This window comes from Panthera onca, chromosome D4 (assembly GCF_046562875.1).
Source record: "Panthera onca isolate mPanOnc1 chromosome D4, mPanOnc1 haplotype 2, whole genome shotgun sequence".
In the NCBI taxonomy this organism is placed as follows: Eukaryota; Metazoa; Chordata; class Mammalia; order Carnivora; family Felidae; genus Panthera; species Panthera onca.
This window is the reverse complement of record NC_138351.1, coordinates 84,508,906-84,534,874: the sequence shown is the minus strand read 5'-3', so window position 1 is coordinate 84,534,874 and position 25,969 is coordinate 84,508,906. Positions and strand designations below refer to the sequence as shown.

Genomic DNA, 25,969 nt, shown 5'->3' with positions numbered 1-25,969 from the left:
TGTTTATTAGTGAAATGCAGTATATCGAAGTGCATTATATAAGGGCCTGATTCTGGAAGCGCTTCTATCAATGGTACATTATGTGTGTCCTGGGTTGCGATATAAATCGTATAACTTGCAGTAGGTCATAGGCACAAAAGTTACAACACTCAGTCACCAGGCGCGAAGACCGAGTTCTAGTTTCTGGAGCCACAGGCTTGCAGGGATTACTACAAAGTGACAAGAGGGCCGTGTACGGTGCAGTGGGATTGGGATGCGGAGAGCGGAACGGAAACTCCCAGTCGGCTGAGCGCAGTCACAGCTTCGGGGTTTCTAAACCTCACAGCACACGCTGGCCCCACGGAACCAATTGGGAGATTCCCCTTCTGCCAGCAGGCTCCTCCCACTCCCCCCGCTCCGCACCGCCCCCTTAAAACAACAACAACAACAACAACAACAACAAGAAAGGCTTTGGCCACCCAGTCATCGTCCACATGTCGGTCCTCTGGCTGACGTGGCAGGCCGGCCTCAGGGAGCGCCCGGCCTCGCGCCCGCGCCCTCCAGCGGCTCCGTCCCAACCGCCGCCCCAAAGATCTGGAAGTCGTTCGCGGAGACCGCGAGCGGGCGCATGCGCACGGCAGGCCCGCCCCGCACGCAGCCACTTCCGGAGCGCTGGTGGAGGTGCGGTTCCGGGTCGCTGCTTTGCTAGCCGGCCGGCCGTGGGGGCTGGTGACGCGGGCCGGCGTTCGCGAGAGGTCCCGGAGGCGGGGCTCTGCCGGCTGCCCAGAGAGCGGCAGGTGCGCGGGCGGGGGCTGGAAATGCCAGCAGACCCCTCATTTTCCCGGTGGCCCCGGTCTGCCCCCAGAGCGGCCCGGACGGGGTTGCCCAAGACCCAAGGCGGGGGGCGGTGCCAGGGTTCTGAAAGGGCGGGGGTGGGGGCACAGGGGCTGCCGGGCCTGGGAGTCTGGAACCCATAAGTTTCAGGATTCCCCCCTGAGCGACCTTGGACAGTCACTCCTCTCTGGGTCTCAGTTTCCTTGCTGTCAAATGGGAGAGACGTTTGGGTCCCTCTTTTCTCTGACAGTCCAAACGCAGGTTCTCGAAGGAGCCTGAATGAGTGGGATCCAGACTCCCTTAGCAAGTTACCTGCCTGTCTCCCTGGGCGTTAGGCAGCTGTCTTTTACCCAATTTAGCCATTCTTTTTCTCAGCGACGTTCTTAGTGTAAGTCAAGTCTCTGTGACTGGACGGCCCCCGGTGTGGCCAGGTAAACAATGTGTGACTGCCAGAATCAACTGAGAAATAAATACCCTGGGAAACCTTAATTTCTTTCATTCAAGTTGGTTTTGCTTAGGGCTCCCAAGGTGAAGTGAATTTAGGCACCAGTGAGAGATTCTATTCTTTGTGCCTGTTAGTGCAGGTCTTGGAAAGATCACAAATGCAAAGGAGACCAGGGTGAAGGAAGGGCGCCCACTGAGGATTGTTGCAGTGACAGATTCTCCCCTCTGTCCCCTTGTTAATCCTCCCTGTCTCCTCTTCCATTTCCCCCCCAACATTTTAGCCTTACACTTGAAATACCCAACGCGTTTTATCTTTGTTTTCATGCAGGACAGAATGCTTTGACCTCCAAGCTGTTTTAAATCTGGCAGATAAGCCAGGTGAGTAGGTGGTTTACAGACATTGAAGAGTTGTACAGACTTAAATGGATAATCTGAAGTGCTCAGAAGTCATTTGTAGACCTTAGAGCAGAGCTTAGGTATCCTCCACAAAACATGGATATAAGTCAAGGTTGGAACCGGAATATTAGCGTTTCATACCACACCGGGAGGAAAAAACATTTGAATCTCGTGTAAAACATTCTTAAGAAGAAACCGATTTCAGGTCATTTTTTTTAATGTTTATTTATTTTTGAGAGAGAGAGAAAGCAGAGAGTGTGCAGGGGCAGGGAGGGGCAGAGAGAGAGAGAAAGACACAGAATCTGAAGCAGGCTCCAGGCTCTGAGCTGTCAGCACAGAGCCTGACACGGGGCTCAAACTCACAAACCGTGAGATCATGCCCTGAGCCGAAGTCGGACGTTCAACCGACTGAGCCACCCAGGCGCCCCTGATTTCAGGTCATTTTAATCACCCTTAAAGAGAACCATGCAGCATTTCCAGGAAATGTGTAAAGGTATCTGGTGCTTTATAGTATAGTTGTCTGGCTTGCGGGGTTTTTTTTCTAGGTTGTCGGCTTTTTCTAGTGAACAGCTGATTGCAAACCATCTTAGAACATTAGAATGTTACACCTTTATCCCCATATTGAGTTACATATTTCTGTCGTCATCTTAAAAAAAAAAAAAAGTAAACTGTAGTTAAACTTAATATTGGGGGAAGGATTCCAAGCCATGATGTGATGTTAATGTGTACTCTGGGAAATTTTACTAAAGTGTGTTATATGCCATAGCCAACGTGGTGTAATAAAGAAAGAGTAAGGACTTGTGAGTCAGAGTCCTCGGTTCAAATACCAGCCCTTCCACTTAACCACACACTCTTTGGCAGATTACCTCATCTTCTCAAGACTGGATTTCCTTACCTGTTTATGCATATGAAGTACCCAAGTGCTTTTTCAATGTTTAGCAATTGTGTTCTGTTAAATGTACATGTAAAATTAGGAAACTTAATTTTGAAACCTGAAGCTTAACATAACAAGTCAGTTGTGAAACCTCTCCTGTGTTTGACTTAGATCTCTCCTTCATCTGATTTCTAGGTACTGTGTTCTGTAAGCCGTTGGCCCACATTTAAGTGGGAATGCAGCTATCTCGGATGTCTGGAACTTTTTAGGCACCAGTCTCTGAAGTCCTGGTTGCTGGCCTAAGGACTAGACTACTGTGGTGGTTTCAAAAGCTGGTCATCAGTGCAGGATAGCCACACAGCAAAAATGTTTGCAAAGCTAAAGAAGAAAATAGCAGAAGAGACTGCTGTGGCCCAGAGGCCAGGAGGTGCTACTCGGATCCCACGGTCAGTGAGCAAGGAATCGGTTGCCTCTATGGGAGCCGACTCAGGAGATGACTTTGTAAGTATCTTCTCTAGTTTCTAATATTTGGCACAGTCTTGATACATTTTTAAATAATTCAGAGAATCCTAAGGACACCTGGATGTTCTTTTAAATATTTTTTTTAAATTGCAAGATTTTGTATGGTTTATATCTGATTCTTCTTACTCTAAGGTGCTTTCTGTTTATTTTTTCCTAATTTTTTCAAGTCCCTTTTCGTATTCTCTACAATGTCCTCTTATACTCTTTTTATACCTTGTGCATCTTGTTTTATATTTTATTTCTCAAAAAGACTTGGCTTATTGTCACCGCAGACAGATATCCTTTAAGTCATTGTTGCTTAACGTGGTTTGTGAGTTACGGTGTGGAGTTAGCCAGAGTGCACTATTTTATGGGGAAAGTTGATGAAAAGATGACACCGATGACTGCAGTATGTCCCTTATTTGTAAAGTGTCTTTGTTTTGGGAAAGATTTCAAAAAAATGAAGATGCTCCTGTGTTAGGTAGATGTCAAGCCTTAGGACTGGAAGTGTGTTTTTGGCATATGATAGGATCCTCTTTAAGTCAGATAACTTCTTTAAAAATTATTTATAATGCTTGACATATATGTAAAAGAATGTATGTAATATAAATGTAAAGTATAAAACATAAAAATAAAATGAATGCTTGTTAAGTTGCCACCTATCCAAAGAAATAGAACATTATGGGTACTGTTGAAGCCACTTGTATGCTCCTTCCCAGTTCCCTTTCTTCCTTCCTGCCCTCCAAATAACCCCATCCTAAATTTTGTGTATATCATTCTCTTGACTTTTAAAATGTCCTCCAGGATATGTACATATTTATATTTTTTTATATGTACATATTTATAAATAGTTTCTTTAATGTTGCATATTTGTGAACTTTATAAAACTGGTATGCCTTAGTCTTCTTGAACTTACTTTTTTTTTTTTTTAAATTCACCTTGTTTCCAGTGAAGCTGTGTTCCATGAAGCTGTGATTCATTTGTTTGAGACTCAGCATTTGACAAAGCCACAATTTATCTCTGTCTTTTCCTGATTATAGACACTTGAGTTGTTTCTGTGGTCATATGAGTCTTCTTTCTCCTTTCTTATACGACCTGTCCTGGCTCAGATTACATGGCAAAAGCTATTAGGTTATTGGGATGGAACAATAAGATTACCATATCTAGATTATTGGCTGCTATATTTACCAGGAAATATAATGCACATTTGATCCCCAGGCTGAAGGATATAGTTCCAATGCTGAGTTCTGTGGCAGAAGTACCTGCTTTACCTTCATGGTAACATGCTAAACAAAGTCTTTCATCTTGAAGGTATACCAGTTATAGATATTGGTCTAAATTCAGGAAATACTTTCCTTTGAGACTTCTAAATAATCTATTTGAAATTAGTGTGTATACATTTTTTAATTTTTTTTTTTTTTTTTTGAGAGAGAACATACAAGTTGGGGAGGGGCAGAGAAAGGGGGACAGAGGATCTGAAGTGGGCTCTGTGCTGACAGCAGAGAGTCTGATGTGAGACTTGAACTCCGGAACCATGAGATCATGACCTGAGCTGGAGTCAGATGCTTAACTAAGTAAGCCACCCAGGAGTCCTGACTGTGTGTGCATTTTGATCTTCACTCCCCATCTCCAGGCCTGTGTATCCCACTGCATACATTTCTCCAACGAGATGTTTTTCCTCTAGTGTCTCAAATTCTTTTTTTTTTTAAAGAGAGAGAGTGTACACAAGTGGGGAAGGGGCAGAGGGAGAAAGAGAGAATCTCAAGCAGGCTCCACGGTCAGTGAGGCGCTCAATGCCATACTTGGTCCCACAACCCTGGGATCATGACCTGGGTCAAAATCAAGAATTGGACACTGAACCGACTGAGCCATCCAGGTGCCCCTAGTGTCTCAAACTCTAAAAAAAATTTGTTTAATGTTTACTTCTTTTTTTGAGAGAGATAGACACAATGTGAACAGGGGAGGGACAGAGAGAGTGACACAGAATCTGAAGCAGGCTCCAGGCCCTGAGGTGTCAGCCTGGAGGCCGACATGGAGCTGGAACTCTAGAACCACGATATCATGACCTGAGCCAAAGTCAGTGGCTTAACCAACTGAGCCACCCAAGCGCCCCCTAGTGTCTCAAATTCTAAAACGAACCAAATCAAATTCGTTAACTCCATCTCCAGGTGTGCACTTCCATCCCCCAAGTCACCAGTATGAAATTTTGGAAGCATTTTAGACTCTTCCCTCCATTTCTTGGCGTCCAGTCAACAAATATTGTGGCTTCCGTCTTCTAAATGTCTCAAACTTTCTCTCTTTACTCCATTGCTAATAGTACATTTACTTCCATTTTATTTCAAGCTGTCTTTCTTTCTTGGAAAAATGTGGTAGCTTATCTGGGCTCTTTGCCTCCAGTAACTCCCCAATGCAAATGTGTTCATGTCTCTCCATTGCTTGTGTGTTCATGTCTGTCCAGCTCCTCAGTGGTTTCCCCATCACCTTCACGATGAAGTGCAAACTCATAGTGCAGTAGTAAACTTTCATGGTCTTGGCACAGCTTACCTGTCCACCATCCATGTTGAAATGACTGCATTTCTGGAATGGACAACATTCCTTCATGCCTACAGATTTTTGCACTTGCTCTTTCCTCTCTCTGGAATGTCTCTTGTCTCTTCCTTTCACTCTTGAGTTCCTCTGACAGACTTGTGCATCTTTCAAAACTTTGCTTACATGTTACTTCCAGGAAGCCCCCTTGACCCAGCCTGCCCTTATCACCCCCTCTACCCTTTATCCCTCCTAGCTGAGTTTAGTCCCTTGTCTCCTACTTACCTCTGTAATAGCACCTATTGCATTGTTGGTGATTTGCTTGTCTCTCAGTAAATTGGGAGCCTTATGAAGGGCGGTAGAGAGAAGCAGTTAGAAACTCAGGTCAAGGGGTGCCTGGGTGACTCAGTCAGTTAAGTGTCTTGATCTCAGCTCTGGTCTTGATCTCAGGGTCATGAGTTCAGACCCCATGTTGGGCTTTACACTGGACATGAAGCCTACTTTAAAAAAAAAAAAAGGTCAGCTTAAGGAGTTAGACCTGGATTTGATTCCCAGCTGCATCGTTATTATGTGACTTGAGGCAAGGTCCTATATTTTATTTCTTTGTCTTAGTTTCACATCTTAGAAACTGTACCTGTCTTGATACCATATGGTTTCACTCTTATGTGGATCCTGAGAAACTTAACAGAAACCCATGGGGGAGGGGAAGGAAAAAAAAAAAAAAAAAAAAGAGGTTAGAGTGGGAGAGAGCCAAAGCATAAGAGACTGTTAAAAACTGAGAACAGGGGCGCCTGGGTGGCGCAGTCGGTTAAGCGTCCGACTTCAGCCAGGTCACGATCTCGCGGTCCGCGAGTTCGAGCCCCGCGTCAGGCTCTGGGCTGATGGCTCGGAGCCTGGATCCTGTTTCCAATTCTGTATCTCCCTCTCTCTCTGCCCCTCCCCCGTTCATGCTCTGTCTCTCTCTGTCCCAAAAATAAAAAATTAAAAAACGTTGAAAAAAAAAATTATAAAAAAAAAAAAAAAAAAAAAAAAAAACTGAGAACAAACTGAGGGTTGATGGGGGGTGGGAGGGAGGGGAGGGTGGGTGATGGGTATTGAGGAGGGCACCTTGTGGGATGAGCACTGGGTGTTGTATGGAAACCAATTTGACAATAAATTTCATATATTAAAATAAATAAATAAATAAATTAGTACTTAAAAAAGAAAAAAAAGAAACTGTACCTGTCTTTATTAAAATATATGTGTCGGGGGGCGCCTGGGTGGCGCAGTCGGTTAAGCCTCCGACTTCGGCCAGGTCACGATCTTGCGGTCCGTGAGTTCGAGCCCCGCGTCGGGCTCTGGGCTGATGGCTCAGAGCCTGGAGCCTGTTTCCGATTTTGTGTCTCCCTCTCTCTCTGCCCCTCCCCCTTTCATGCTCTGTCTCTCTCTGTCCCAAAAATAAATAAAAAACATTGAAAAAAAATAAAAAATAAAAAAAAAAAAAAATAAAATATATGTGTCGGGGTACCCAAGGTTCACCCCTAGATTCAGTTATTTACTAGGAGGGCTCACAGGGCTCTGCATGGTTTTACTCACTGATGTCATTTATTATAGTGAAAGGATACAAAGCATAATCAACAAAAGGAAAAGGTGCGTGGGGGCAAAGTCTGGAGAAAACCATGTGCAAACTTCTAAGAGTCCTCTCCCCGTATAGTTACATAGGACACACTTAATTCCCCCAGCAATGAGTTGTGACAGCACATGTAAAATAATTGTCTTTTAGGGAAGCTCATTAGAGACTCAGTGCCCAGGGATTTTATTGGAGGCCCTTCACATAGGCACCCACTGCCAACCATTTACCAAAATTCCAGACTCCCAGAAGGAAAATGGGTGTTCGGCATAAACCATATTTTTTACACAAACACAGTTAGGTACAGTGAGCCATTCTTGTCGGGTGGTGGGAACCCTTTTAAGTGTTAAGTTCCCATAGGCCAGTCCAGGGCCAGCCTTACAAGCAGACCTTGTTAAGGATTGTGATTGCAGGCCTGCAGTGTTAGCTCTTATCTGCCTAGTGAATAAAACACTTAGCATAATGCCTGGCTCTTAACAGGCATTTCATAATAGTAGCTGCTTCAGCTGCTGCTGTTTTGGGTAGGGACTCTCTGTCTCACCTCTGTTCCCAATGCTTAGCACAATGCTGGGAATAGGATGTCTCACTAACAGTCATAATCATAATTTCTGCTACTAATAATAGGTGATATGTCTTAAAACTAATTATGTGCCAGTCTCTGTTTCGGGACTTGACAAGTTTTGATTTATTTAACCTTCATCAGAGCTCTGTGAGATTGATCCTGTTTGTGGTCATAGTTTACATACGAGGAAATCAGTGCACAGAGAAAGTGACTAATTGGCCCAGGTTCTTGTTTAATAAGTGGTGAGGACGGGACTTTAACCCAGACCTTCCACCTCCAGAGACTGCTATAAACTTTACCAGGTCTCATCAATGTTGGATTGGGCAAGTGTCTAAATATTCTAAATAAATGGATATTTAAAGTGAATTTTTCAACCACCTTTAAAGTATAAGATGGGGAAACATGACTAAAGACTAGATGTTAGGTAATATTTTAAATTTTGTTAAGCATGATAATGGTACTGTGGTTATAAAGGAAAATGACCTTAAATTTTAGAAATGTTTTTCAAAGTATTTAGGATGAAATGTCATGTCTTATTTATAGTACCTCAGTAAAATAAAACTTAATGAAGGAAATATGGGGAAATTTTAGCAATTATTAAAGTAGGTGGAGAACATTCATGAAACCATTTTCCCTAGTCTTCTGTATTTTTAAAAATAAAAATTTTTACAATTGAAAGAAAAAAGTTACTTATTAGCAATAGTAAGCAGTATTCAAAGTAATAGGAATATTCACGTATTTTAAAATAGATTGTTGGGGAAAATTGATGTCTCATTAATATATTGATTCTTGAATCCATATTACCGACTAAAGTTCTTGATGCATTTTAGGTAAAGATACTGAAACTTTTTCTTTTTTTTTAATTTTTTTTTTTTAACATTTATTTATTTTTGAGACAGAGAGAGAGCATGAACAGGGGAGGGGCAGAGAGAGAGAGGGAGACACAGAATCCGAAACAGGCTCCAGGCTCTGAGCTGTCAGCACAGAGCCCGACGCAGGGCTCGAACTCACGGACTGTGAGATCATGACCTGAGCCGAAGTCGGCTGCTTAATGGACTGAACCACCCAGGCGCCCCTATACTGAAACTTTTTCAACGTCTGTGATCAGTTCTTTACCAGTCTTTGCTCCCTTGCTAAAGAACCTTCTCCATTTTATCCCAGGACTTTACCTTGGAAAAAATAAAGTGATTTTCTTTTTTATCACTGAAAATATATTCTTTGTATTTTATGTACTTGGTGTGATATGATCACAATGGATTTGTTTATCACTGCTTATCGCAGTACCGCATACACACACACAAACATAATCTATCTGTTTAGCATCTTCTGTCTCCTTCTAGTGTTGCTTCTACTTTACAAGTAGATAGACTAGGGCCCAGGTACGTTAAGAGGCTCTTCAATGATCACGGTCAAAGTATAACCAAACCTAACATAAGACGTACTGCTTTCTGGTTCAGTACTGGGGTCTCACACTGCAGAAAACCCAAGGATGAATATGACCTCTTCTTGTGTCAATTTCAACAGGCTTCCGATGGAAGCAGCTCCAGAGAAGATCTTTCATCTCAGCTTTTGAGAAGAAATGAGCAGATACGGAAGTTGGAAGCCAGACTTTCTGGTATGTCAAAGAACTCATAAAAAGCAAGCAAAGAAAACTTGCCTTGGTTAACTCTCTCTTTTTATAAAATAGCCATGTAGTATAACCTTATAGTTATGTTGACATATTTTGATATATTTCTTAGTCACATTGGAGCAATTTGTACCCTTTTTGTTCCCTCCTTTTATTAGCGTACCGAATAGTGTAAATTCAAAACTGAGTTTTAAAGTTAAAAAAAAACAAACAAACCCAACAACTTAGGTTTTTCTGCTCCTGAGGTTTCTAGCCATGGATATCAAAGGTGTTAAAAGTGTATATAGACTAGCTATGACCATCTTTTACCCGTTAACATAGCCTACTTTCAGATGGAGAGGGGTAGGGAATAGTATTTATAGGGAATGGCCAATAGGTGGATTCTTCAGCACCAAAGAAGGTTTGGTGCTATGTGGTCACTTGCTACATATCACCTGTGTAAATGTCATTCTGGGTCTTTAGGCCACTTTTCAATGATATTCAACACCTGTATAGAAGCTGTAACTCTCATTATGTCTTTTGTGTGCAGTTTACAGTTACCACAACTTCCGTCATATCCTTGCCTGACAGGGCATGTTTGTGATAGAGTTGTGAGTTCTTATTTTGGTTTCTGCCAGTGGATACATTTTGAAAGTTTCATCCTGTGAAGTGGTCAATGGCTTCTGTGTTTCTTTTTGTCCCTTGGCCTTACCCACATTTTTTTGGAGTGAAAGCAGTAGACTACAGAATTCGCCAAATCGTATGTGAAGTATTTGTGTGTGTGAGTTACCAAGGGTCCGTAGCACAGCTCCCAGCTCCCAGCTGATCCATTATCTCATTTTGTCCTCACTGTAGCCTTATGAGGCTGAACGAGGTTAAGGTCACACAAGTAATAGTAGGTGGTAGAGCTGAGATCCAAACCCAGATTTGCTTGCTAGAGTCCATGCTCTTAACTACAGTCTTCCTTAAATTCAGTTGTGACTATCCTGTTGCGCCTGCCTGTAAGTAGTATCAGTAACAGAGGTGAAATAACGTCACATTTGCTTAATGTTGGGGAGAAAGCTGTAAAATACCATGTGCCTTCCCTAATATAGAAGGAAGAATGGTTTAGGCTTGACTTAAGTTAGAGGAGGGACAGGGAAGAGAACGGACACTTAGCCCAGTTATGTCCCGAGTATTTTCCTCCGGGTTAAGTATGAATAACAACGACAACAACATAGCAGCTACCTTTTATTGAACACTGTGTATCAAGTGGTTCTGGCATGGAAAAATACCTAGTTTGTTATCTAATTAAGACATCTAAAACACTTTGTTTATTAAGTGCATTTGAAGCAGGCACAATTAATATCATTTGATAAGTAAAGAAACTAATATTTAAGATCAATAATTTGCTTAAGGTCTCAGCTAAGGACTGACAGAGTTGGGATTTGAACTAAAGCTTGCCTACTTTTCCACTATTCCATACTATCTTCTTTGGCCACCCAGGTAATTAATTCTGACTTTCACCTTTAATATGGCATAGGAAGCTCAGTTTCTGTGTAGAAAAGAAGCTGACTTTTCTAGAGAATTAAGTACTTTCATGGTAAAGACCATACTGTGGTAAGGTGTTTGCTATCGCCCTAACCATTGTTACTCAGTTGTATGGACTGTGAGCTAGTGAGTTCCCTTTGACCTCTCCTATTGCTAATACTGGAAGGGGAAATGAAAACTGAGATTGGAAATTAAATAATGAGCAGAGCATTTCTGATGACCAGTCCAGGCCCAGTTCTTGTTCCCTATCCAGGCTGAACAAATCTGCCTGTTTGTACGCACCATTAACACCGTGGATAGTTTGTACTATACTTGTTTGCCTGTGTTGTTCATTGTTAACGGGAGGCTGTCTGCCTAGCTTTCCTTAACAGCAATGGTTTTCAGGTTGAGAAAATCATCATCATTTTCACTCATTTTTTTGTTTAATTAACTTCCTTTCCTGATGTTTGTCCATTCCTGGTATGTGCGTCACCCTCCTCACCCAAGACTATGCTGAACAGGTCCGAAACTTGCAGAAGATAAAAGAGAAGCTTGAAATTGCGTTAGAAAAACACCAGGATTGTACGTATTTTTTTCCTGCTTTTTTTTCAATCTTCTTAGGGTTTATATTTTTTTTTAAATGAAACAGTAGCATATGGATAAGTTTGTCCTTCGTCATAACTCCAATCTTTGTAAGTGTACTTAATCAGGTTGATATAACATTTGTCTGATATTTATAAACATACAGTTCCTATTTCTGTTACATGATGGGCATACTTCTTAGGAGAAGGTCATCGTGTGTATCAGCTTGTCTTCATCCAGCGTATTGGCTGCCCTTAGATTTTAGTAAAATAGTGTGCCTGGCCCTTCGGCCTAGATTAGGAGACTGGTTTGAGCTGTAGCTTCATGCTGCTGCATTCAGTAATGGGGGGATATCTTAAGCTGTCATCACTCCTCCAACAATGGTACATATTGTTTAGTCTATCCTAACTTATATGTTCTCCTTTGGATTCAAGCCAAGAAAGATGCTAACAGAAATAGAAAGTTATTTTCTGTTGATGTAATATATACTTAAAAATTTTTAAAGGAAAACAAAGTGAAAGAAGGTTTTCTTCGTTTTGCTAAGTTTTTATTTTTAATTCTGAGAAAGTGGTAGTAATCATCACTTAACAAAGGCATTATTGTTTTCTGGCAACCTACTCAACTCATGTTCTGTCATTGTGCCATTGAAAAAGTTACCTTTTGGCATCTTCCTAAACGTATATATGTGCTTATTACAAAAACAAAACAATAGAAAGCAAAAAATAATAATAATAATAATAATCCCAGCAACAAAAACAACAACTGTGGTCCAAAAGATTCTGGGAAAGTTGAGATGGATCAGGTTTTTCCCAGTCTCGATATTCACTTACGTGACCTAGATCTTTTTTGTTAGGTGACAGTTGTAATCACTGGGCTATTTGTCATGCCGTTTCTGAAATATTTCCATATCTCAAATAGAGCCTCTTTGTTAACAGCTTCCATGCGGAAATTTCAAGAGCAGAATGAGACATTCCAAGCCAACAGAGCCAAAATGGCAGAAGGACTGGCTTTGGCATTAGCCAGAAAGGACCAGGTATTTTATATGTGACGCCCAAGACTGGTGGAAAGATTTCACTTCGTGACATGATTTCAAAAATCATGAAATAAACCTGGTAGAAAATATTTATAGTCTAGGAGAGAAGTTGTAATCATGAAATGCATCCAGAATGTGAGAATGCATCCAGAATATCATCCTATCATTCTGTGTAGCTTTGTAAAAGGGAGAGGGAAATCATGTGTCCTAATCTGGTGGCATATCCCAAGAGAAGGAAAACGGTCTCTGTCCTCTAAAAACCCTGTCTCAAAGCCTAGTCCCCAAATATGATAAATCGTGGAAAATGCTATCAAGCTAGCCAGCTTCTATGATGTACATAGTTCTTAACAACCTCTCTTCCCCAGTTTCTTCAATCCCAGTGAGCTAGACAGAAAAGAACTCCTGTAATCTCACTAGAACCATTCATTGACAGAGACTGGAATAAGAAAGGAAAATAGTACTATTACTAACTGTTACAATAATTATGAAGAGTATTTCATTTAGTGGCATTTTAAGATAAACATCAAGATATTATGATAATCTTGATTTATTAAGACAGGGTCAATTTATGATGTTTCACTTAAGAAAATATATAATTCATCTACAGTAGGTGGGTGGTTGGCTTGTTGGTTGGTTTTAAAGTGAGTATCCATCATCTGGGACATTTGCTAGCCAGAAAAAGACCTCATTCCCGATACTTAGTGGATAACTATGGAATGAATGTATATAAATGAAGAAATCATCTAAAATTGGTGGATTCTGATTGTAGACAGTTGGAATATGGCTTTTTATACAAATGGTTATTTTTACTCCTGTTCTCTGATTTGTGAGTAAGGGGCATAATCCTTTTACCTTTAACTTATGCCTTATACCAAACACCATAAAACATACTGGTAAAATCAAGATAAGAAGGAAAATAATGATTAGGGGCTGGTGAAGACTGTCCCCCTCAACTTCAGTAAATTAATTTCTAAACATCAGTTACAGAGTTACCAACTCAGCCGGTCCCAGCTACCCACTCCCAAGAAATAACAACAATACTCATGGAAAAACACGTAGGAGTAAACTGAAAAGCTGCCTCAGAACACCACATTACAGCTTTGTTTGGTGCTCTACTTAGTAAAAATCTGCAGGCTTGTATTTGTGTTCTAGAATTTTTTATCAAATTCATTTTCTTCTCCTTTTAGGACTCTTGGCTTTCTTAATACTAAGCCAACTTTATGGGATTTTTTTTTAATTTGCTGTTTTGGTTGGTTGCTTGCTTGTTTTTCAGGGGGAATTAGGTGGTTTTGCTTTCTGAAAATCTTTGTTACTGATAGTCTTCCCTGGAAACTGTACTTTTTTTGTTGTTTTGTTTTAGGAATGGTCAGAAAAAATGGATCAGCTTGAAAAGGTTAGTTCATCTTTTACTTTTGTCTCATTATGAATGTTGGCTTCTTGGGGCTTAGAAAATGGTTTCTCCAGTACCCAGTGTACAGATTGCTCTACCACCTCTTGGACTCAAGGTCCTGGACAATTAGACACTAACTTGAAAAGCTCATGCGTTCTCCTTTCTGGATGGGCATGCTGGATATCTTTTGTTTTCCCCTCGCAATATCCGCTCCGCCCCTCTCTTACCTTTCTCTGTGTACCTGAAGGCTGTTAGAAACTGCATCAGCAGGGCTCCTTTGCCCTCTGGCTTCCGATTGGGTTCTGCCAGTGGGGAACTCCAAAAGACCGACGGGCAGAAGAAGAGTGTGGTCGGAAGGCTTTTATTCCCCCAGCCTTCTCCATGTGGGATCCATCCAGGTTGGTTGCATCCCATGACCAAAGGCCACAGCTTCAGTTGGATATCCCGGGGTCTCTTGGAATCTCCTCATCCCTTTGCCCCTTCATGCCCAACTGTTACTAGCGCATTATCTCTTTGGGTTTTCTTATCCCACCCACAGCTTTGAAAAGTCCCTTTATTAAACTCCTCTCAAAATACCCCATTTGCGACTGCCATATGTTTCCGACTGGGGCCCTAACTGGCACTGTGGTAACATTAGGAATTCTTTTTGAAGAGGCAGTGAGAAGGAGGGCATTTTTCAAGGCTCAGCATTAAGTAGATAAGAGCACTTCTTGACTAAACACAGATGAGGAAAATTGATTACTTCAGCACCATAGCTTGTGTAACACTGTGTAGGTGCTTAACGTAATGTATTCCTGGCTCCCAAACATGAACAGGAAGATGAAGCTTCAAGCCTACAGTTAGAAAAACATTTTAATTTCAAAATCAGCCCCCTCAGCCCAAATTATATGCCGCTACCTAATTCATTTTTTTGTTTTCATTGAATACTCCTAAGTTACTCTTCGTGGTAGAAAAATTATTTCTTAGACTGATTGATTCAGTTGCACAATATATTTACTGTTTATTTTATTAAACAGGTGAGTTTTATTGTTGCTACATTCTCAGGAGAAAACACCAAGTTAAACCAGCAGTTTCGTGTTTCTGTTCTGTAGAAATCTGATTATCAAGCTATCAGTTAAAAAATGCTTGACCAGAATGCCTGGGTGGCTCAGTCAGTTAAGCTTCCGACTTGGGCTCAGGTCATGATTTCACAGTTCATGGGTTCGAGCCCCGAGTTGGGCTCTGTGCTGACAGCTCAGAGCCTGGAGCCTGCTTCAGATTCTGTCTCCCTCCCTCTACCCCTCCCCCTGTCACACTCTGTCTCTTTCTCAAAAATATATGTTAAAAAAAATCTGAACATGGTATGAATGATAGTTTTCTTAAATATGGAGGTATGGGTTAGGTTCAAGTGTTCTAAACTCCAAAGATTGTAGCAATTAAAATTCTCGTTGATTTCTTTTTAAATTATGGTACAGGGAGATACATGTAGGACTGAACTAAATAAAACCTACTTCTGCTCACTGGGGCGAGCCCCTACCCCCACTACTCCCCCGCCCAAGGAGGGATTGAGAAATATTTTAGACCCAGAAAGAGCAATGAGACATCTATGTAGGTCTTTGAAGCCTGTAATTTTTGGAAATGTTATTTTTAGACTGTTTTGATTTCTTTTCAATCAGGAATTGGAAACTGCAGCGGCAGGGTTTGTCCTTAAGAGAATCTATCTTGGGAAGCTGTTATTTAGTAGATTGTAACCTGCTGACACCAGTCACAGTCATGTCTAACTTTTGTTGATGTCCTAACTGAAATTGCTAACTGATTCCAGTTCTACTTAAATGCATCTCATTTTTTCAGAGTATTCAGCCTTACTCTAGTGATTCACACCATTCAGCCAGTTCACTGTGTCACTTGAAAATAGATGTGTAACATGGATATCTGTAATTTCTTTTTTTTTTTTTTAATTTTGTTAACTTTTTTTTTGAGACAGAGAGAGACAGAGCATGAATGGGGGAGGGTCAGAGAGAGAGGGAGACACAGGATCTGAAACAGGCTCCAGGCTCTGAGCTGTCAGCACACAGCCCGACACGGGGATCGAACTCACGGACCGAGAGATCATGACCTGAACCGAAGTCGGATGCTTAACCGACTGAGCCACCCAGGTGCCCCTCTATAATTCCTGATCAAACTTAAGAACTTTAAAGTGTTAAGTAATGGTTGCTCTTGTTCCCTTTATTCACAGGTGTCATTTAAAACATTTGTTTTTGGGGGGCACCTGGCTGGCTTAGAGCGTGTAACTCTGGATCTCGGGGTCATGAGTTTGAGCCCAATACTGGCTGTAAAGTTTACTTAAAAAAAGAAGAAGAATTTTTTTTTAAAAACATATTTATTTTTAACTTAAATTTGTAGATAAGGCCATTTTGGTCCTATCACTGTAAAGTTTACCATTATCTAAAATTGTCTACTGACAAGAGTTTTTTTTAGTGGTGTTTATTTATTAAGGATTTTGCTGGGGGTACTTGGCCGGCTCAGTCGGAGGAGGGTGTGACTATCTCGGAGTCACAAGTTTTAGCTCCATGTTGGGTATAGAGAATACTTAAAATCTTAGGGGGAAAAAAAATCTCCCGAATAAAAATAAAAACATTGTGTAGATTAAAAAAAAAAATCTGCTTATATAATATGGATTTCTGGTGTCTTAATTGCCTGAGATGATGTCTTCTTCCTCTAAATAGGAGAAAAGGTTTCTGACAGCTCAGTTACAGGAAATGAAGAACCAGAGTTTGAATCTTTTCCAAAGGAGGGATGAAATGGATGAATTAGAGGGGTTCCAGCAGCAGGAACTAAGTAAAGTAAAGCACATGGTACGCATTTTTGTTTTCATAGCTAAATACTGAATAGATGATTAATTACTCTGGTTTTACTAGTCCTCACTCTCTAATGACTGAGAAACATACCCTAGTAGTCTTTGATATTAGTCATATTTGTATGTTTTTCAACTTATTATAATGGGAAGGTTCTGTTTGAAATGTGTTCCCTTTCTCTTTCTTTTTTTACTACTGGGTATTTAAGTCCCCTTATAAGCTCACAAAAATGTTATAAAAGTTTGGCTTGTTGATCCCTATTTTTAAAAATATGTCTTAGTAGTATTTCTTCGTAGTGGCCTAATGAAACTTTATATCTTTGTATCAGCTTTTAAAAAAAGAGGAAAGTCTGGGGAAAATGGAGAAAGAGTTGGAGGCGCGAACCAGAGAACTTACTCACGTCCAAGAAGAGTTGATGACCTCCAATCAGATGTCTTCAGACTTAAGCCAGAAGCTAGAAGAATTGCAGAGACACTACTCAGCGCTGGAAGAACAGAGGTTCTTGCTTGGTCTGTGGGGCCCATGGGAAGCGGTGTTAGTGTAGCTCTGGCTATAGCTCGCCTGCCTCGCCTGCCTTTCCCCACTGTTCATTGCAACACTTTCTGATCTCAGTTCTGGCAAAGGCTTCTGGATTGTCCTTACCAGCCCAGGGCTCAGGACCCTCTACCTCCCCCACCCAAAACCTTTATTCCCCTTCACCTCCCTAAGCTCAGCTTCCAAGCCTACCAAGCAATTAAGTATGTTTTTGTTTCTAAGCTATTGAGTAACCAAAGGCAGACTGGGATTTTTTGCTTAAACCTGGGTGGGATTTTTCTCTTTGGGCTTCTACTTCAGAAAGAGCCAAGGAGTCTTCTCCATTGATAATCTTCACATGGCTAACGTTTGCAGCCCTGACATATAAAGAGCCATCTGTATTTTTCCTGTCAGAAAGCGTCCTTTAGATGAGATTTCCAAATGTGTTTATTGTCTGCTTTCTTTCAACGAAGGGATCATGTGACAGCTTCAAAAACAGGTGCAGAAAATAAGATCGCAGCCCTGGAGCAAAAGGAACAAGAGCTCCAAGTATCCATTCAGCAGCTTTCCATGGATTTGAAGAAGGTAAGTAGAGTTCTAGGAGCGGATCCAGGTTGCTAGGATTCATGAATGGGGTAGAAACTAAATCTGTCAGAAATTTCAGTCTCAGGGTGGCTGCTGAAACTTCTATTTCTCATGCTGTCTGCACTGCCCTACTTCCTGGTCTAGCCAGGGTACATTCCCATGTAAGTGGCCACATGGCTGAACAAAGGTTGCTTAACAGAAGAGGTCAGTATTGTACTGGCAGGAATTCTCAAAGCACACGATTTGATCTGCTCACATTTGTTCTAAAGTACTACCTGGTGGACCTCAAGCATAAGAAGATGCAACCATCATGGCTGATGGGGCCTAATGCAGTTTGTTCAAAATGATAGTCATTACACTTCATTTGTTCATTTGGCCAACATTTATTGCCTTCCTATTACAGGCGTGTGCTAAGCTTGAGACTATAAAGAAGAAGAATAAAAAATATTATTATTGACTATAGAGTAGTGTTTCTCAGTGGTATGTTTCTTCTCATCAATTTGAATAGAATAATTGTATTGTATGATTGTGCCTTGCATTGCGGGACATTTAGCTTTCTGGCCCCTGGGTTCTTAATGCCAGCAGCATCCTTCAGGCATTGACAATCCAGCCCTTCCCATCATATGACAGAACATCCCCTGGCAGGTGGTACCACAGACTCTACCCCCATCCCTTGAGAACTGCTAATCTCAAGTGCAACAAAGACTTAACAGCATCTATTTGTGTAAATAGGAGTCTTCGCATACCTACAGATACCCAAATGGAACCTGAGAGAGGTTATATACTTTGTTCAAGAATTCAAAACTAAGTCACAATAAGTGACAAAGCTGGATTCTAACCCAAGTCTTACTCCAAAAGTCATGCTTGTGCTACTGGACTTTGTTGCCTCACCCAGTAAACAGACCTTACATAAATGAATGAGTGTGATATAAGGTCCCTACCCTCAGTGAACTGAAAATCTAGAGACTTAGTGTTTTCTCTCAGGAACTTACAGTTTCATTATAGAACTCAAACCTCCTGTGACCACAAGAAAAGAAATTCTCAACTCAGCAAGTCCCAAATAAGTGACATAGGTTTTCCATTGCAAAAGATAGGCCATAGGGAGAGTATGTGTTTCCAGCACAGGAGTCAAGGAACTCTTCCTGGAGGAACTGGAATTTCAAAGATGGGTAGTACAGCAGGAGGCAGAGAAAGCAGAAGGGCACAGAACATATGGGAGTACCGGAGATAACACACAAATTTTGGGACTCAAGAGACACTTTGATATCAATTAGAACCATCTGTCCATTTCAGGGGCAGCTGGCTGGGTGGCTCAGTTGGTTGAGCGTCTGACTTCGGCTAAGGTCGTGATCTCACATTGAGCTTAGGTCCCACATCGGGCTCTGTGCTGACAGCTTAGAGACTGGAGCCTGCTTAGGATTTTGCATCTCTCTGCTCCTCCCCCACTTGCACTGTCTCTCTCTCTCTCTCTCTCTCTCTCAAAAATAAACAAACATGTTAAAAAATCCATCCATTTCATAATTGGAAAAACTAATTTTTTAGATTGTGGTTATACTAATAAGTTCTCTCATTCATTCGAAAAATATGATTTGGGCCTTACTGTGTGCCAGGTTCAGTGCTCTGTGCTGAGTGTTAGAAACAGTGTGATGACCTTTTGGGATGAGCACTGGGTGTTGTATGGAAATCAATTTGACAATAAACTTCATATATTGAAAAATTAAAATTAAAATTAAAAAAAAAAAGAAACAGTGTGATGAACAGGGGCGCCTGACTGGCTCAGTCAGTGGAATGTGTGGTTCTTGATCTCAGGTTGTGGGTTCAAGCCACACGGTGGGTGTAGAGATTACTTAAAAATAAAATCTTTAAAAAAAGAAACATCGTGGTGAGCAAGACAGATACCGCACTTGCCTTTGTGGAACTTCTAGTCTAGAGGGGAAGTCAGATGTTAATCGGTAATATATACATAAATATATAATTACAAACCCTGATGCATGCAGTGAAGCAAAACTACAGGATATTGTGGCATCTTTTAATGGCATCAGATTAGCCTTGGGGGTCAACAAGTATTTCCTTTGAGGAAGTAACACTTCAGCTGCGGAGGGGGAGAGACAGTGGGAGAGAATTTTAAGCAAGGAGCAGTATGAACCAGAAACCCAGAAACCTTGAGGCAGGAAAAGGATTAGCACATTCAGGGAACTGGAAGAAAGAACACAGAGGAGAATGGATTGATTTAGGAGGAAATGTTGAGTGGGCGTCCATTTAAGAAGCTCTTATACCTGTTCAGGCATAACATGGTGGCTTTGACAAGAGTGGTGGTGAAGAGAATGGACTAGACATTTTGTGAAATAGTGAGGACACTGACCTACTTGCTACTGCAATGGATGTAGAAGAGGAGCAAGAGAAAAGTTTTGGTGATGGTTTCGGGTTTCTGGAGTGATCAACTGAGTGGCTGATAGTGTCAATCATTGAGCTAAGAGCACCAGAGGAAGGACAGTTTTATCACGAAGATCATGAGTTTGGAGTCCATTGTTTTGTTTATCGTTATTGAATAGATGTAACATTTACAAAGATAAGTAAGGTAGAGAGTATAACAAGTCAGTGAACCCCTATGTAGCTAACCCCCGGGTTAAAAAGAGTAATATGTTTATCTTTGAGGTTCCCCATGTGCTATTCACTGTTCCATCCCATTCCTTTTTCTTTTTTTTTAATTTAATTTTTTTTAAGTTTACTTATTTGAGAGAGAGAGACAGAGTGAGGAAGGGAGGGCAGAAAGAGGGAGAGACAGAACCCCAAGCAGGCTCTGCGCTATCAGTGCTGAGACTGATGTGAGGCTCGAACCTACAAACTGTGAGATCATGACCTGAGCCAAGATCAAGAGTAGGACGCTTAACCAACTGAACCATCCAGGCACCCCTCCTTTTTCTAAGTAAACACTGTCTAGAAACTTCCATTTGTTTTATAGAACAATGGAAAAAACTTCCATTTTGTTTTATAATTTTACCATTATTTTATCCCTAAACAGTATATATCTTCTTTTGTTTCTCATGCATGTTAAAATTATATAAATCATCGTGTAGGTATTCTTCTAAACCTTGTTTTTTGTGCTCAACATTGTATTCCTAAAAAACTTTCATATGGGTACATGCTGCTATAACTTGTTCTTTTCTCAGCTACATATTATGAAGTTACCAAAATTTATCCATCTTATTGACAGTCAACACTGGGGTATTTCTGGTCTTTTGCTCTTACATACAAGGCTGCTATGAGTTTTCATCCACCTGTGCAGGTTATTCTAGGGCATATTTAAGATATGGAAAGTTTGGGGGTTTTTGGCTGGCTCAGTCAGTGGAACATGCCACACATTGGGTGTAGAGATTACGGGACCTCTTAAGGGACATCTGGATAGCTCAGTTGGTTAAGCATTCGACTTCAGCTCAGGTCATGGTCTCACAGTTCGTGAGTTCAAGCTCCTCATCAGACTCTGTGCTGACAGCACGGAGCCTGCTTGGGATTCTCTCCCTCTCTCTCTGCTCCTCCCCTCCTTGTTCTCTCTCTCTTTCTCCCTCTCCCCCTCCCTCTCCCCCTCCCTCTCTCTCCCTCTCTCTCCCTCTCTCTCCCTCTCTCTCCCTCTCTCTCTCTCTGTCTCTCAAAATGAACTTAAAAATATTTTTTTTTAAATTACTTTTTGTATTTGTTGCTGGCCTATAGAAATATTATTTTTGTATATTGTTTTGTACAACTTATTAGCTCTTATTAAGCTTAATAACGTACAGATGTTTTTTAGTTTCTTAAATAGCAGTCATCTGTGAATAATGATGGTTTTTGTTTGTTTCAAATTCTTATACTTTTATTTCTTTGTCTTACTCTGTTATTTGTTTTCTTGTTGAATTGTAAGAGTTTCTTTTACATTTTGGATAGCACTTCTTTATCAGATGTGTCTTTTGCAAATATTTTCTCTAGTCTGTGGCTTGATTTCTTATTCTCTTGACATTGTCTTTAGCAGAGTAGACATTTCTAATGTTGATGAAGTCTGTTTATCAATTATTTCTTTCATGCATCACACCCTTGGTGGTATATTTAACAAATAGTTGCTATCCCCATGGTCATCTAGGTTTTCTCCTTGTGTTATCTTCTATGAGTTTTATAGTTTTAAGTTTGACATTTATATCTGTGATACAATTTGAGTTAATTTTTATGAAGGTTGTAAGGTTTCTATGTCTAGATTCATTTTTTTTCATATGGATGTCCCATTTGTTCCAGCACCATTTGCTGAAGAGGCTGTCTTTGCTTTATTGTATTGCCTTTGCTTCTTTGTCAAAGATCAGTCAAGTTATTTATGGGCATCTATTTCTGGGCTCTCTATTCTGTTTCATTGATCTATTCTTTTTTTTTTTTTAATTTTTTTAAAAATGTTTTTATTTGTTTTTGAGACAGAGAGAGACAGAGCACAAGCAGGGGAGGGGCAGAGAGAGAGAGAGAGACACAAAATCTGAAGCAGGCTCCAGGCTCCGAGCTGCCAGCACAGAGCCCGATGCGGGGCTCGAACTCACGGGCTGTGAGATCATGACCTGAGCTGAAGTCGGACACTTAACCAACTGAGCCACCCAGGCGCCCCAATTTGTTCTTTCACCAATATCATCCTGTCTTGATTATTGTAGTTTCATAGTAAGTCTTGAAGTCGGGTAGCATCAGTCTTCCAACTTTGTTCTTCTCCTTCAGCATTGTGTTGGCTCTATTGTGGGTCTTTTGCATCTCCATATAAATTTTAAAATCATTTTGTTGATACCCATAAAATAACTTGCTGGGATTTTGGTTGGTATTGCGTTGAATCTATAGGTCAAGTTGGGAAGAACTGATATCTTAACAATATTGAGTCTTCCTATCCATTAAAATGGACTCTCATTCCATTTATTTAGTTCTATTTTGTTTTTTTATTTCATCAAAGTTTTGTAGTTTTTCTCATATAGGTCTTGTACATATTTTATTAGACTTATACCTGAGTATTTCATTTTAGGGTGCTAATGTAAATGGTATTGTGTTTTTAATTTCAGATTCCACTTTTTTATTGTTGGTACATAGAAAAGCAGTTGACTTTTGTATAACAACCTTGTATCCTGCAACCATTCTATAATCACTTGTTATTTCTGGGAGGGTTTTTTTTTTGCCAGTTTATTTGGATTTTCTACATTAATGATCATGTCGTCTACTAACAAAGACAGTTTTGTTTTCCTTACCAATCTATGTACTTATATTTCCTCTTCTTGCCTTATTACATTAGCAAGGACTTTTTTTTTTTAACATTAGCAAGGACTTCTAATACAAAGTTGGAAAGGACTAATGAGAGGGGACATCCTTGCCTTATACCTGATCTTAGTGGAAAAGCTTTGAGTTTCTCATCATTAAGTATAATGTTAGCTGTAACATATAAGGTGTTGGGGGCCTGAAATAAAGCAGCCAGACTGGAGGGGAGGATCCATGTAGGATATGGCACACAAGAAGACTAAACAGAAATTGTAACTGATTCTTTTTCTGTCCCTAATTGTGCCTAACGCCAAAACTTGTTTGGTCTTTGGTTTTCACTATAAAGAGTCACCTATATATCTCAAGTTCATATTGATATGTAGTAGAATGAGTACAGGCTTTGGCTGCAGAAGACCTGAGTTTGAATCTTTAATTTCACAATAAGGTGTGTGCTTTTGGGCTATTTTCTAAGCTTCAGTTTCCTTATAAATGGACACAGTGAAGGGTGGTCGTAAGGACCAGGGATGATGGGAAGTGCTTACTCATGTTCTGCAGACTATAGCTGCCACTGCTGCACTCTGCTATACTTTCTGATTATTGCATTATTAGTAAGAGACCCCTCATGATTGGTCGTCATGGCCAAACTGTTTTTTCTTTCTCTCTCTCCCTCTGGCCAGACATCTGAGTCACAGACGTGGGAGTTGTCTTTACCTCTTTTCCCGGCTTTATGGTCATGCCGAACTTGTCCGGCACCTCTTTGCATGTGCTGTTCTTTACCCAGAATGCTTGTTCCTCTTTCACCCCCCTTCTACCTGATCTGGATACGCCTGATGTGATTTCCCCTGTTAATCCCTCCTTTCTCTGATATCTCATAGCACCTTATATGTCCCTCTGTTGCAGTATGATTGTATTGTTTTATAATTGATTGCATGTGTATGTGTCTTCACCACCAGCCACCATCTGTGGATCAGGAACTGTGTCTGGTTGTATCCTCAGAAGGCAACATACGGTATAGACTTGAGAAAAGTTTATTGAACTATGGAACCTTGAATCCGTGCTTCAAACTTCTCCTCTACTACCTATGCCATCACCCCTGTGAGAATGTAGAATGGCAAGTGTTTCTTCCTAAAACCCTAAGCCCAAGTTGCTACATTTTATTCTGAGGAGAGATTGACTGGGTTCCAAGCTGAACACGAAAGTCTGTAGCTTGAAATGGAGCAACAGAAGCATTAAGTAGGGGATTTTGAGGAAGCAGAGTATCCGTGAGGATGTACAAGTCTTCATGGTAAGATGTTGATGCTGTACGAACTTTTTTTGAAGAGAGGAGAATGGGCAACCTCAGTGAATACAAGGACCACTAGGGATCTAAGAACTTGTGTGTTCAAAGTTTCCTGGATCCTCTGTTGAACCAAGTCCCAACCCGTTGCCACCACCACTAACTACCATCATTGCTAAAGGGATAGACTGAAAAGGGGATAGCTGTTGGTTTGGGGCTAGGGTGTGAGATGTACAATGGATCTGCCCTGATCCCTGTGCTGGGAGGCCAGGGTGAAAGTCATCCTGTGTTTTAGAAGTTCTCTCTTAGGCCTTCATTAAGGCAGCTATGTTGGCATCATTACTCCTTCATCCAGCCCCATGTGTCCAGAAACATTGTTCTCTTTGGTCGTTTGTAGAGCTTATGGGGTCCTTCTTGAGTGGGATTAGCTCTGCCAAGTTTGGCGTGTGAGCTAAAGTTGTTGTGGGCCCTATTGGACTCTAGATTAATAGGATTAAACGTGTGCTTGATGAGAGTAAAAGGTTGTACATCATGACAGTATAATCTGATTGTCTTAAAAAGGAGGCGCATCTTCTCAGCGTCCTGGGTGATTCCACTAAGGGAATAGCCTTGTTCCTTCCCGCATCGTCAGTTGCTTACGTTGAATGAACGATTGATTGCCTCTTGCGGTGCTCAGTCTGAACCAGTGCCTGGGTGGTGCTGGCTCCTGATCTTGCATCTTCTGTGTCCCTTTTCAAGGAAGATATCTTGGCTGTTTGTTCTTCTGAGAGGCAGTTGAGAACAGAGTTTCGGGGAAACGTAATGATCCAAGAGGAGACAGGAAGTGGGAGAGGGGTCATAGAGAGTAACATAATCTCTGCTTTCACTTGCAGGCCACTGCCGATACTCAAGAAAAAGAAAAACTCATCACACACTTGCAGGAGAAAGTCTCATCCTTGGAGAAGAGACTAGAGCAGAACCTGTCAGGAGAAGAACACGTGCACGAGCTCCTGAAAGAGGTAGCTGGCTCTGTTAGGGCAGCCACTGCTGGGAAGGGAATGATAACACTGGAGATTTCATGCAGTCACAGAGCTGCAGGGCCAGAGTCCACAAGCAGCCGGGTGGGAGAGCGCTCCCTCCAACTTTTGATTGTCCTGCTTCCAGCAAAAAGAGCCCTGTCACCCATGTGTACCATGTTTTCCTCAGAAAAGGGAGTGCTTCATTCAGAGATGCTTGTGAATGAACAGCATCCCTCCCAATCGCCAATAAACTCCACCGGTGATATATGCCACTTGGGCTATCTTATCTTACCGCCCTGTTCTCTTCCACCCTTTTGTACTTTCCGGTGGCCAAGGAAAATTTTTACCATCTGCCTGTGGTGTGAACAAGAATGGCCTTCAGCAGTGAGGGGACTCTCCTTCGCTGAGGGAGGCTGTTGAGCGGACTGGCCTTTTGCCCAGTGGTATAGGTGAACTCACTTTCTCATCAGGCCTGAGCCCACTGTCTGCCCATATCCTACCCCTCCTTCCCTTTGTATCCCAGTGACTGGCCTCACCATGACAAAGGTGGCACGGCCAAGACCTTGGGCCCAGATTAGACCCTCCCTGTCTGTCTGCACTTAGTTTCAACTAAATATCTCCATCTCCACTGCCACCGTCGTCCTTCAGGGCTTCCAATTGCTCTAGCTGAGTTCATA

At 41.3% G+C, this 25,969-nt stretch overlaps 1 protein-coding gene across 1 annotated transcript in view; it reads left to right on the top strand.

The window, feature by feature from the left end:
* The first annotated feature begins 655 nt into the window (after window positions 1-655).
* GOLGA1 (golgin A1) overlaps window positions 656-25,969 on the top strand; it is a 49,183-nt gene continuing 23,869 nt past the window's right edge. The window contains exons 1-11 of the mRNA XM_060608691.3: window positions 656-776; window positions 1,586-1,635; window positions 2,723-3,028; window positions 9,250-9,340; window positions 11,348-11,422; window positions 12,358-12,455; window positions 13,816-13,848; window positions 16,551-16,679; window positions 17,008-17,177; window positions 17,666-17,777; window positions 25,167-25,292. Of these exons, the coding sequence (XP_060464674.2) occupies window positions 2,894-3,028; window positions 9,250-9,340; window positions 11,348-11,422; window positions 12,358-12,455; window positions 13,816-13,848; window positions 16,551-16,679; window positions 17,008-17,177; window positions 17,666-17,777; window positions 25,167-25,292 (969 nt within the window). The 5' untranslated portion in view covers window positions 656-776; window positions 1,586-1,635; window positions 2,723-2,893. The remainder of the gene's footprint in view (window positions 777-1,585; window positions 1,636-2,722; window positions 3,029-9,249; window positions 9,341-11,347; window positions 11,423-12,357; window positions 12,456-13,815; window positions 13,849-16,550; window positions 16,680-17,007; window positions 17,178-17,665; window positions 17,778-25,166; window positions 25,293-25,969) is intronic.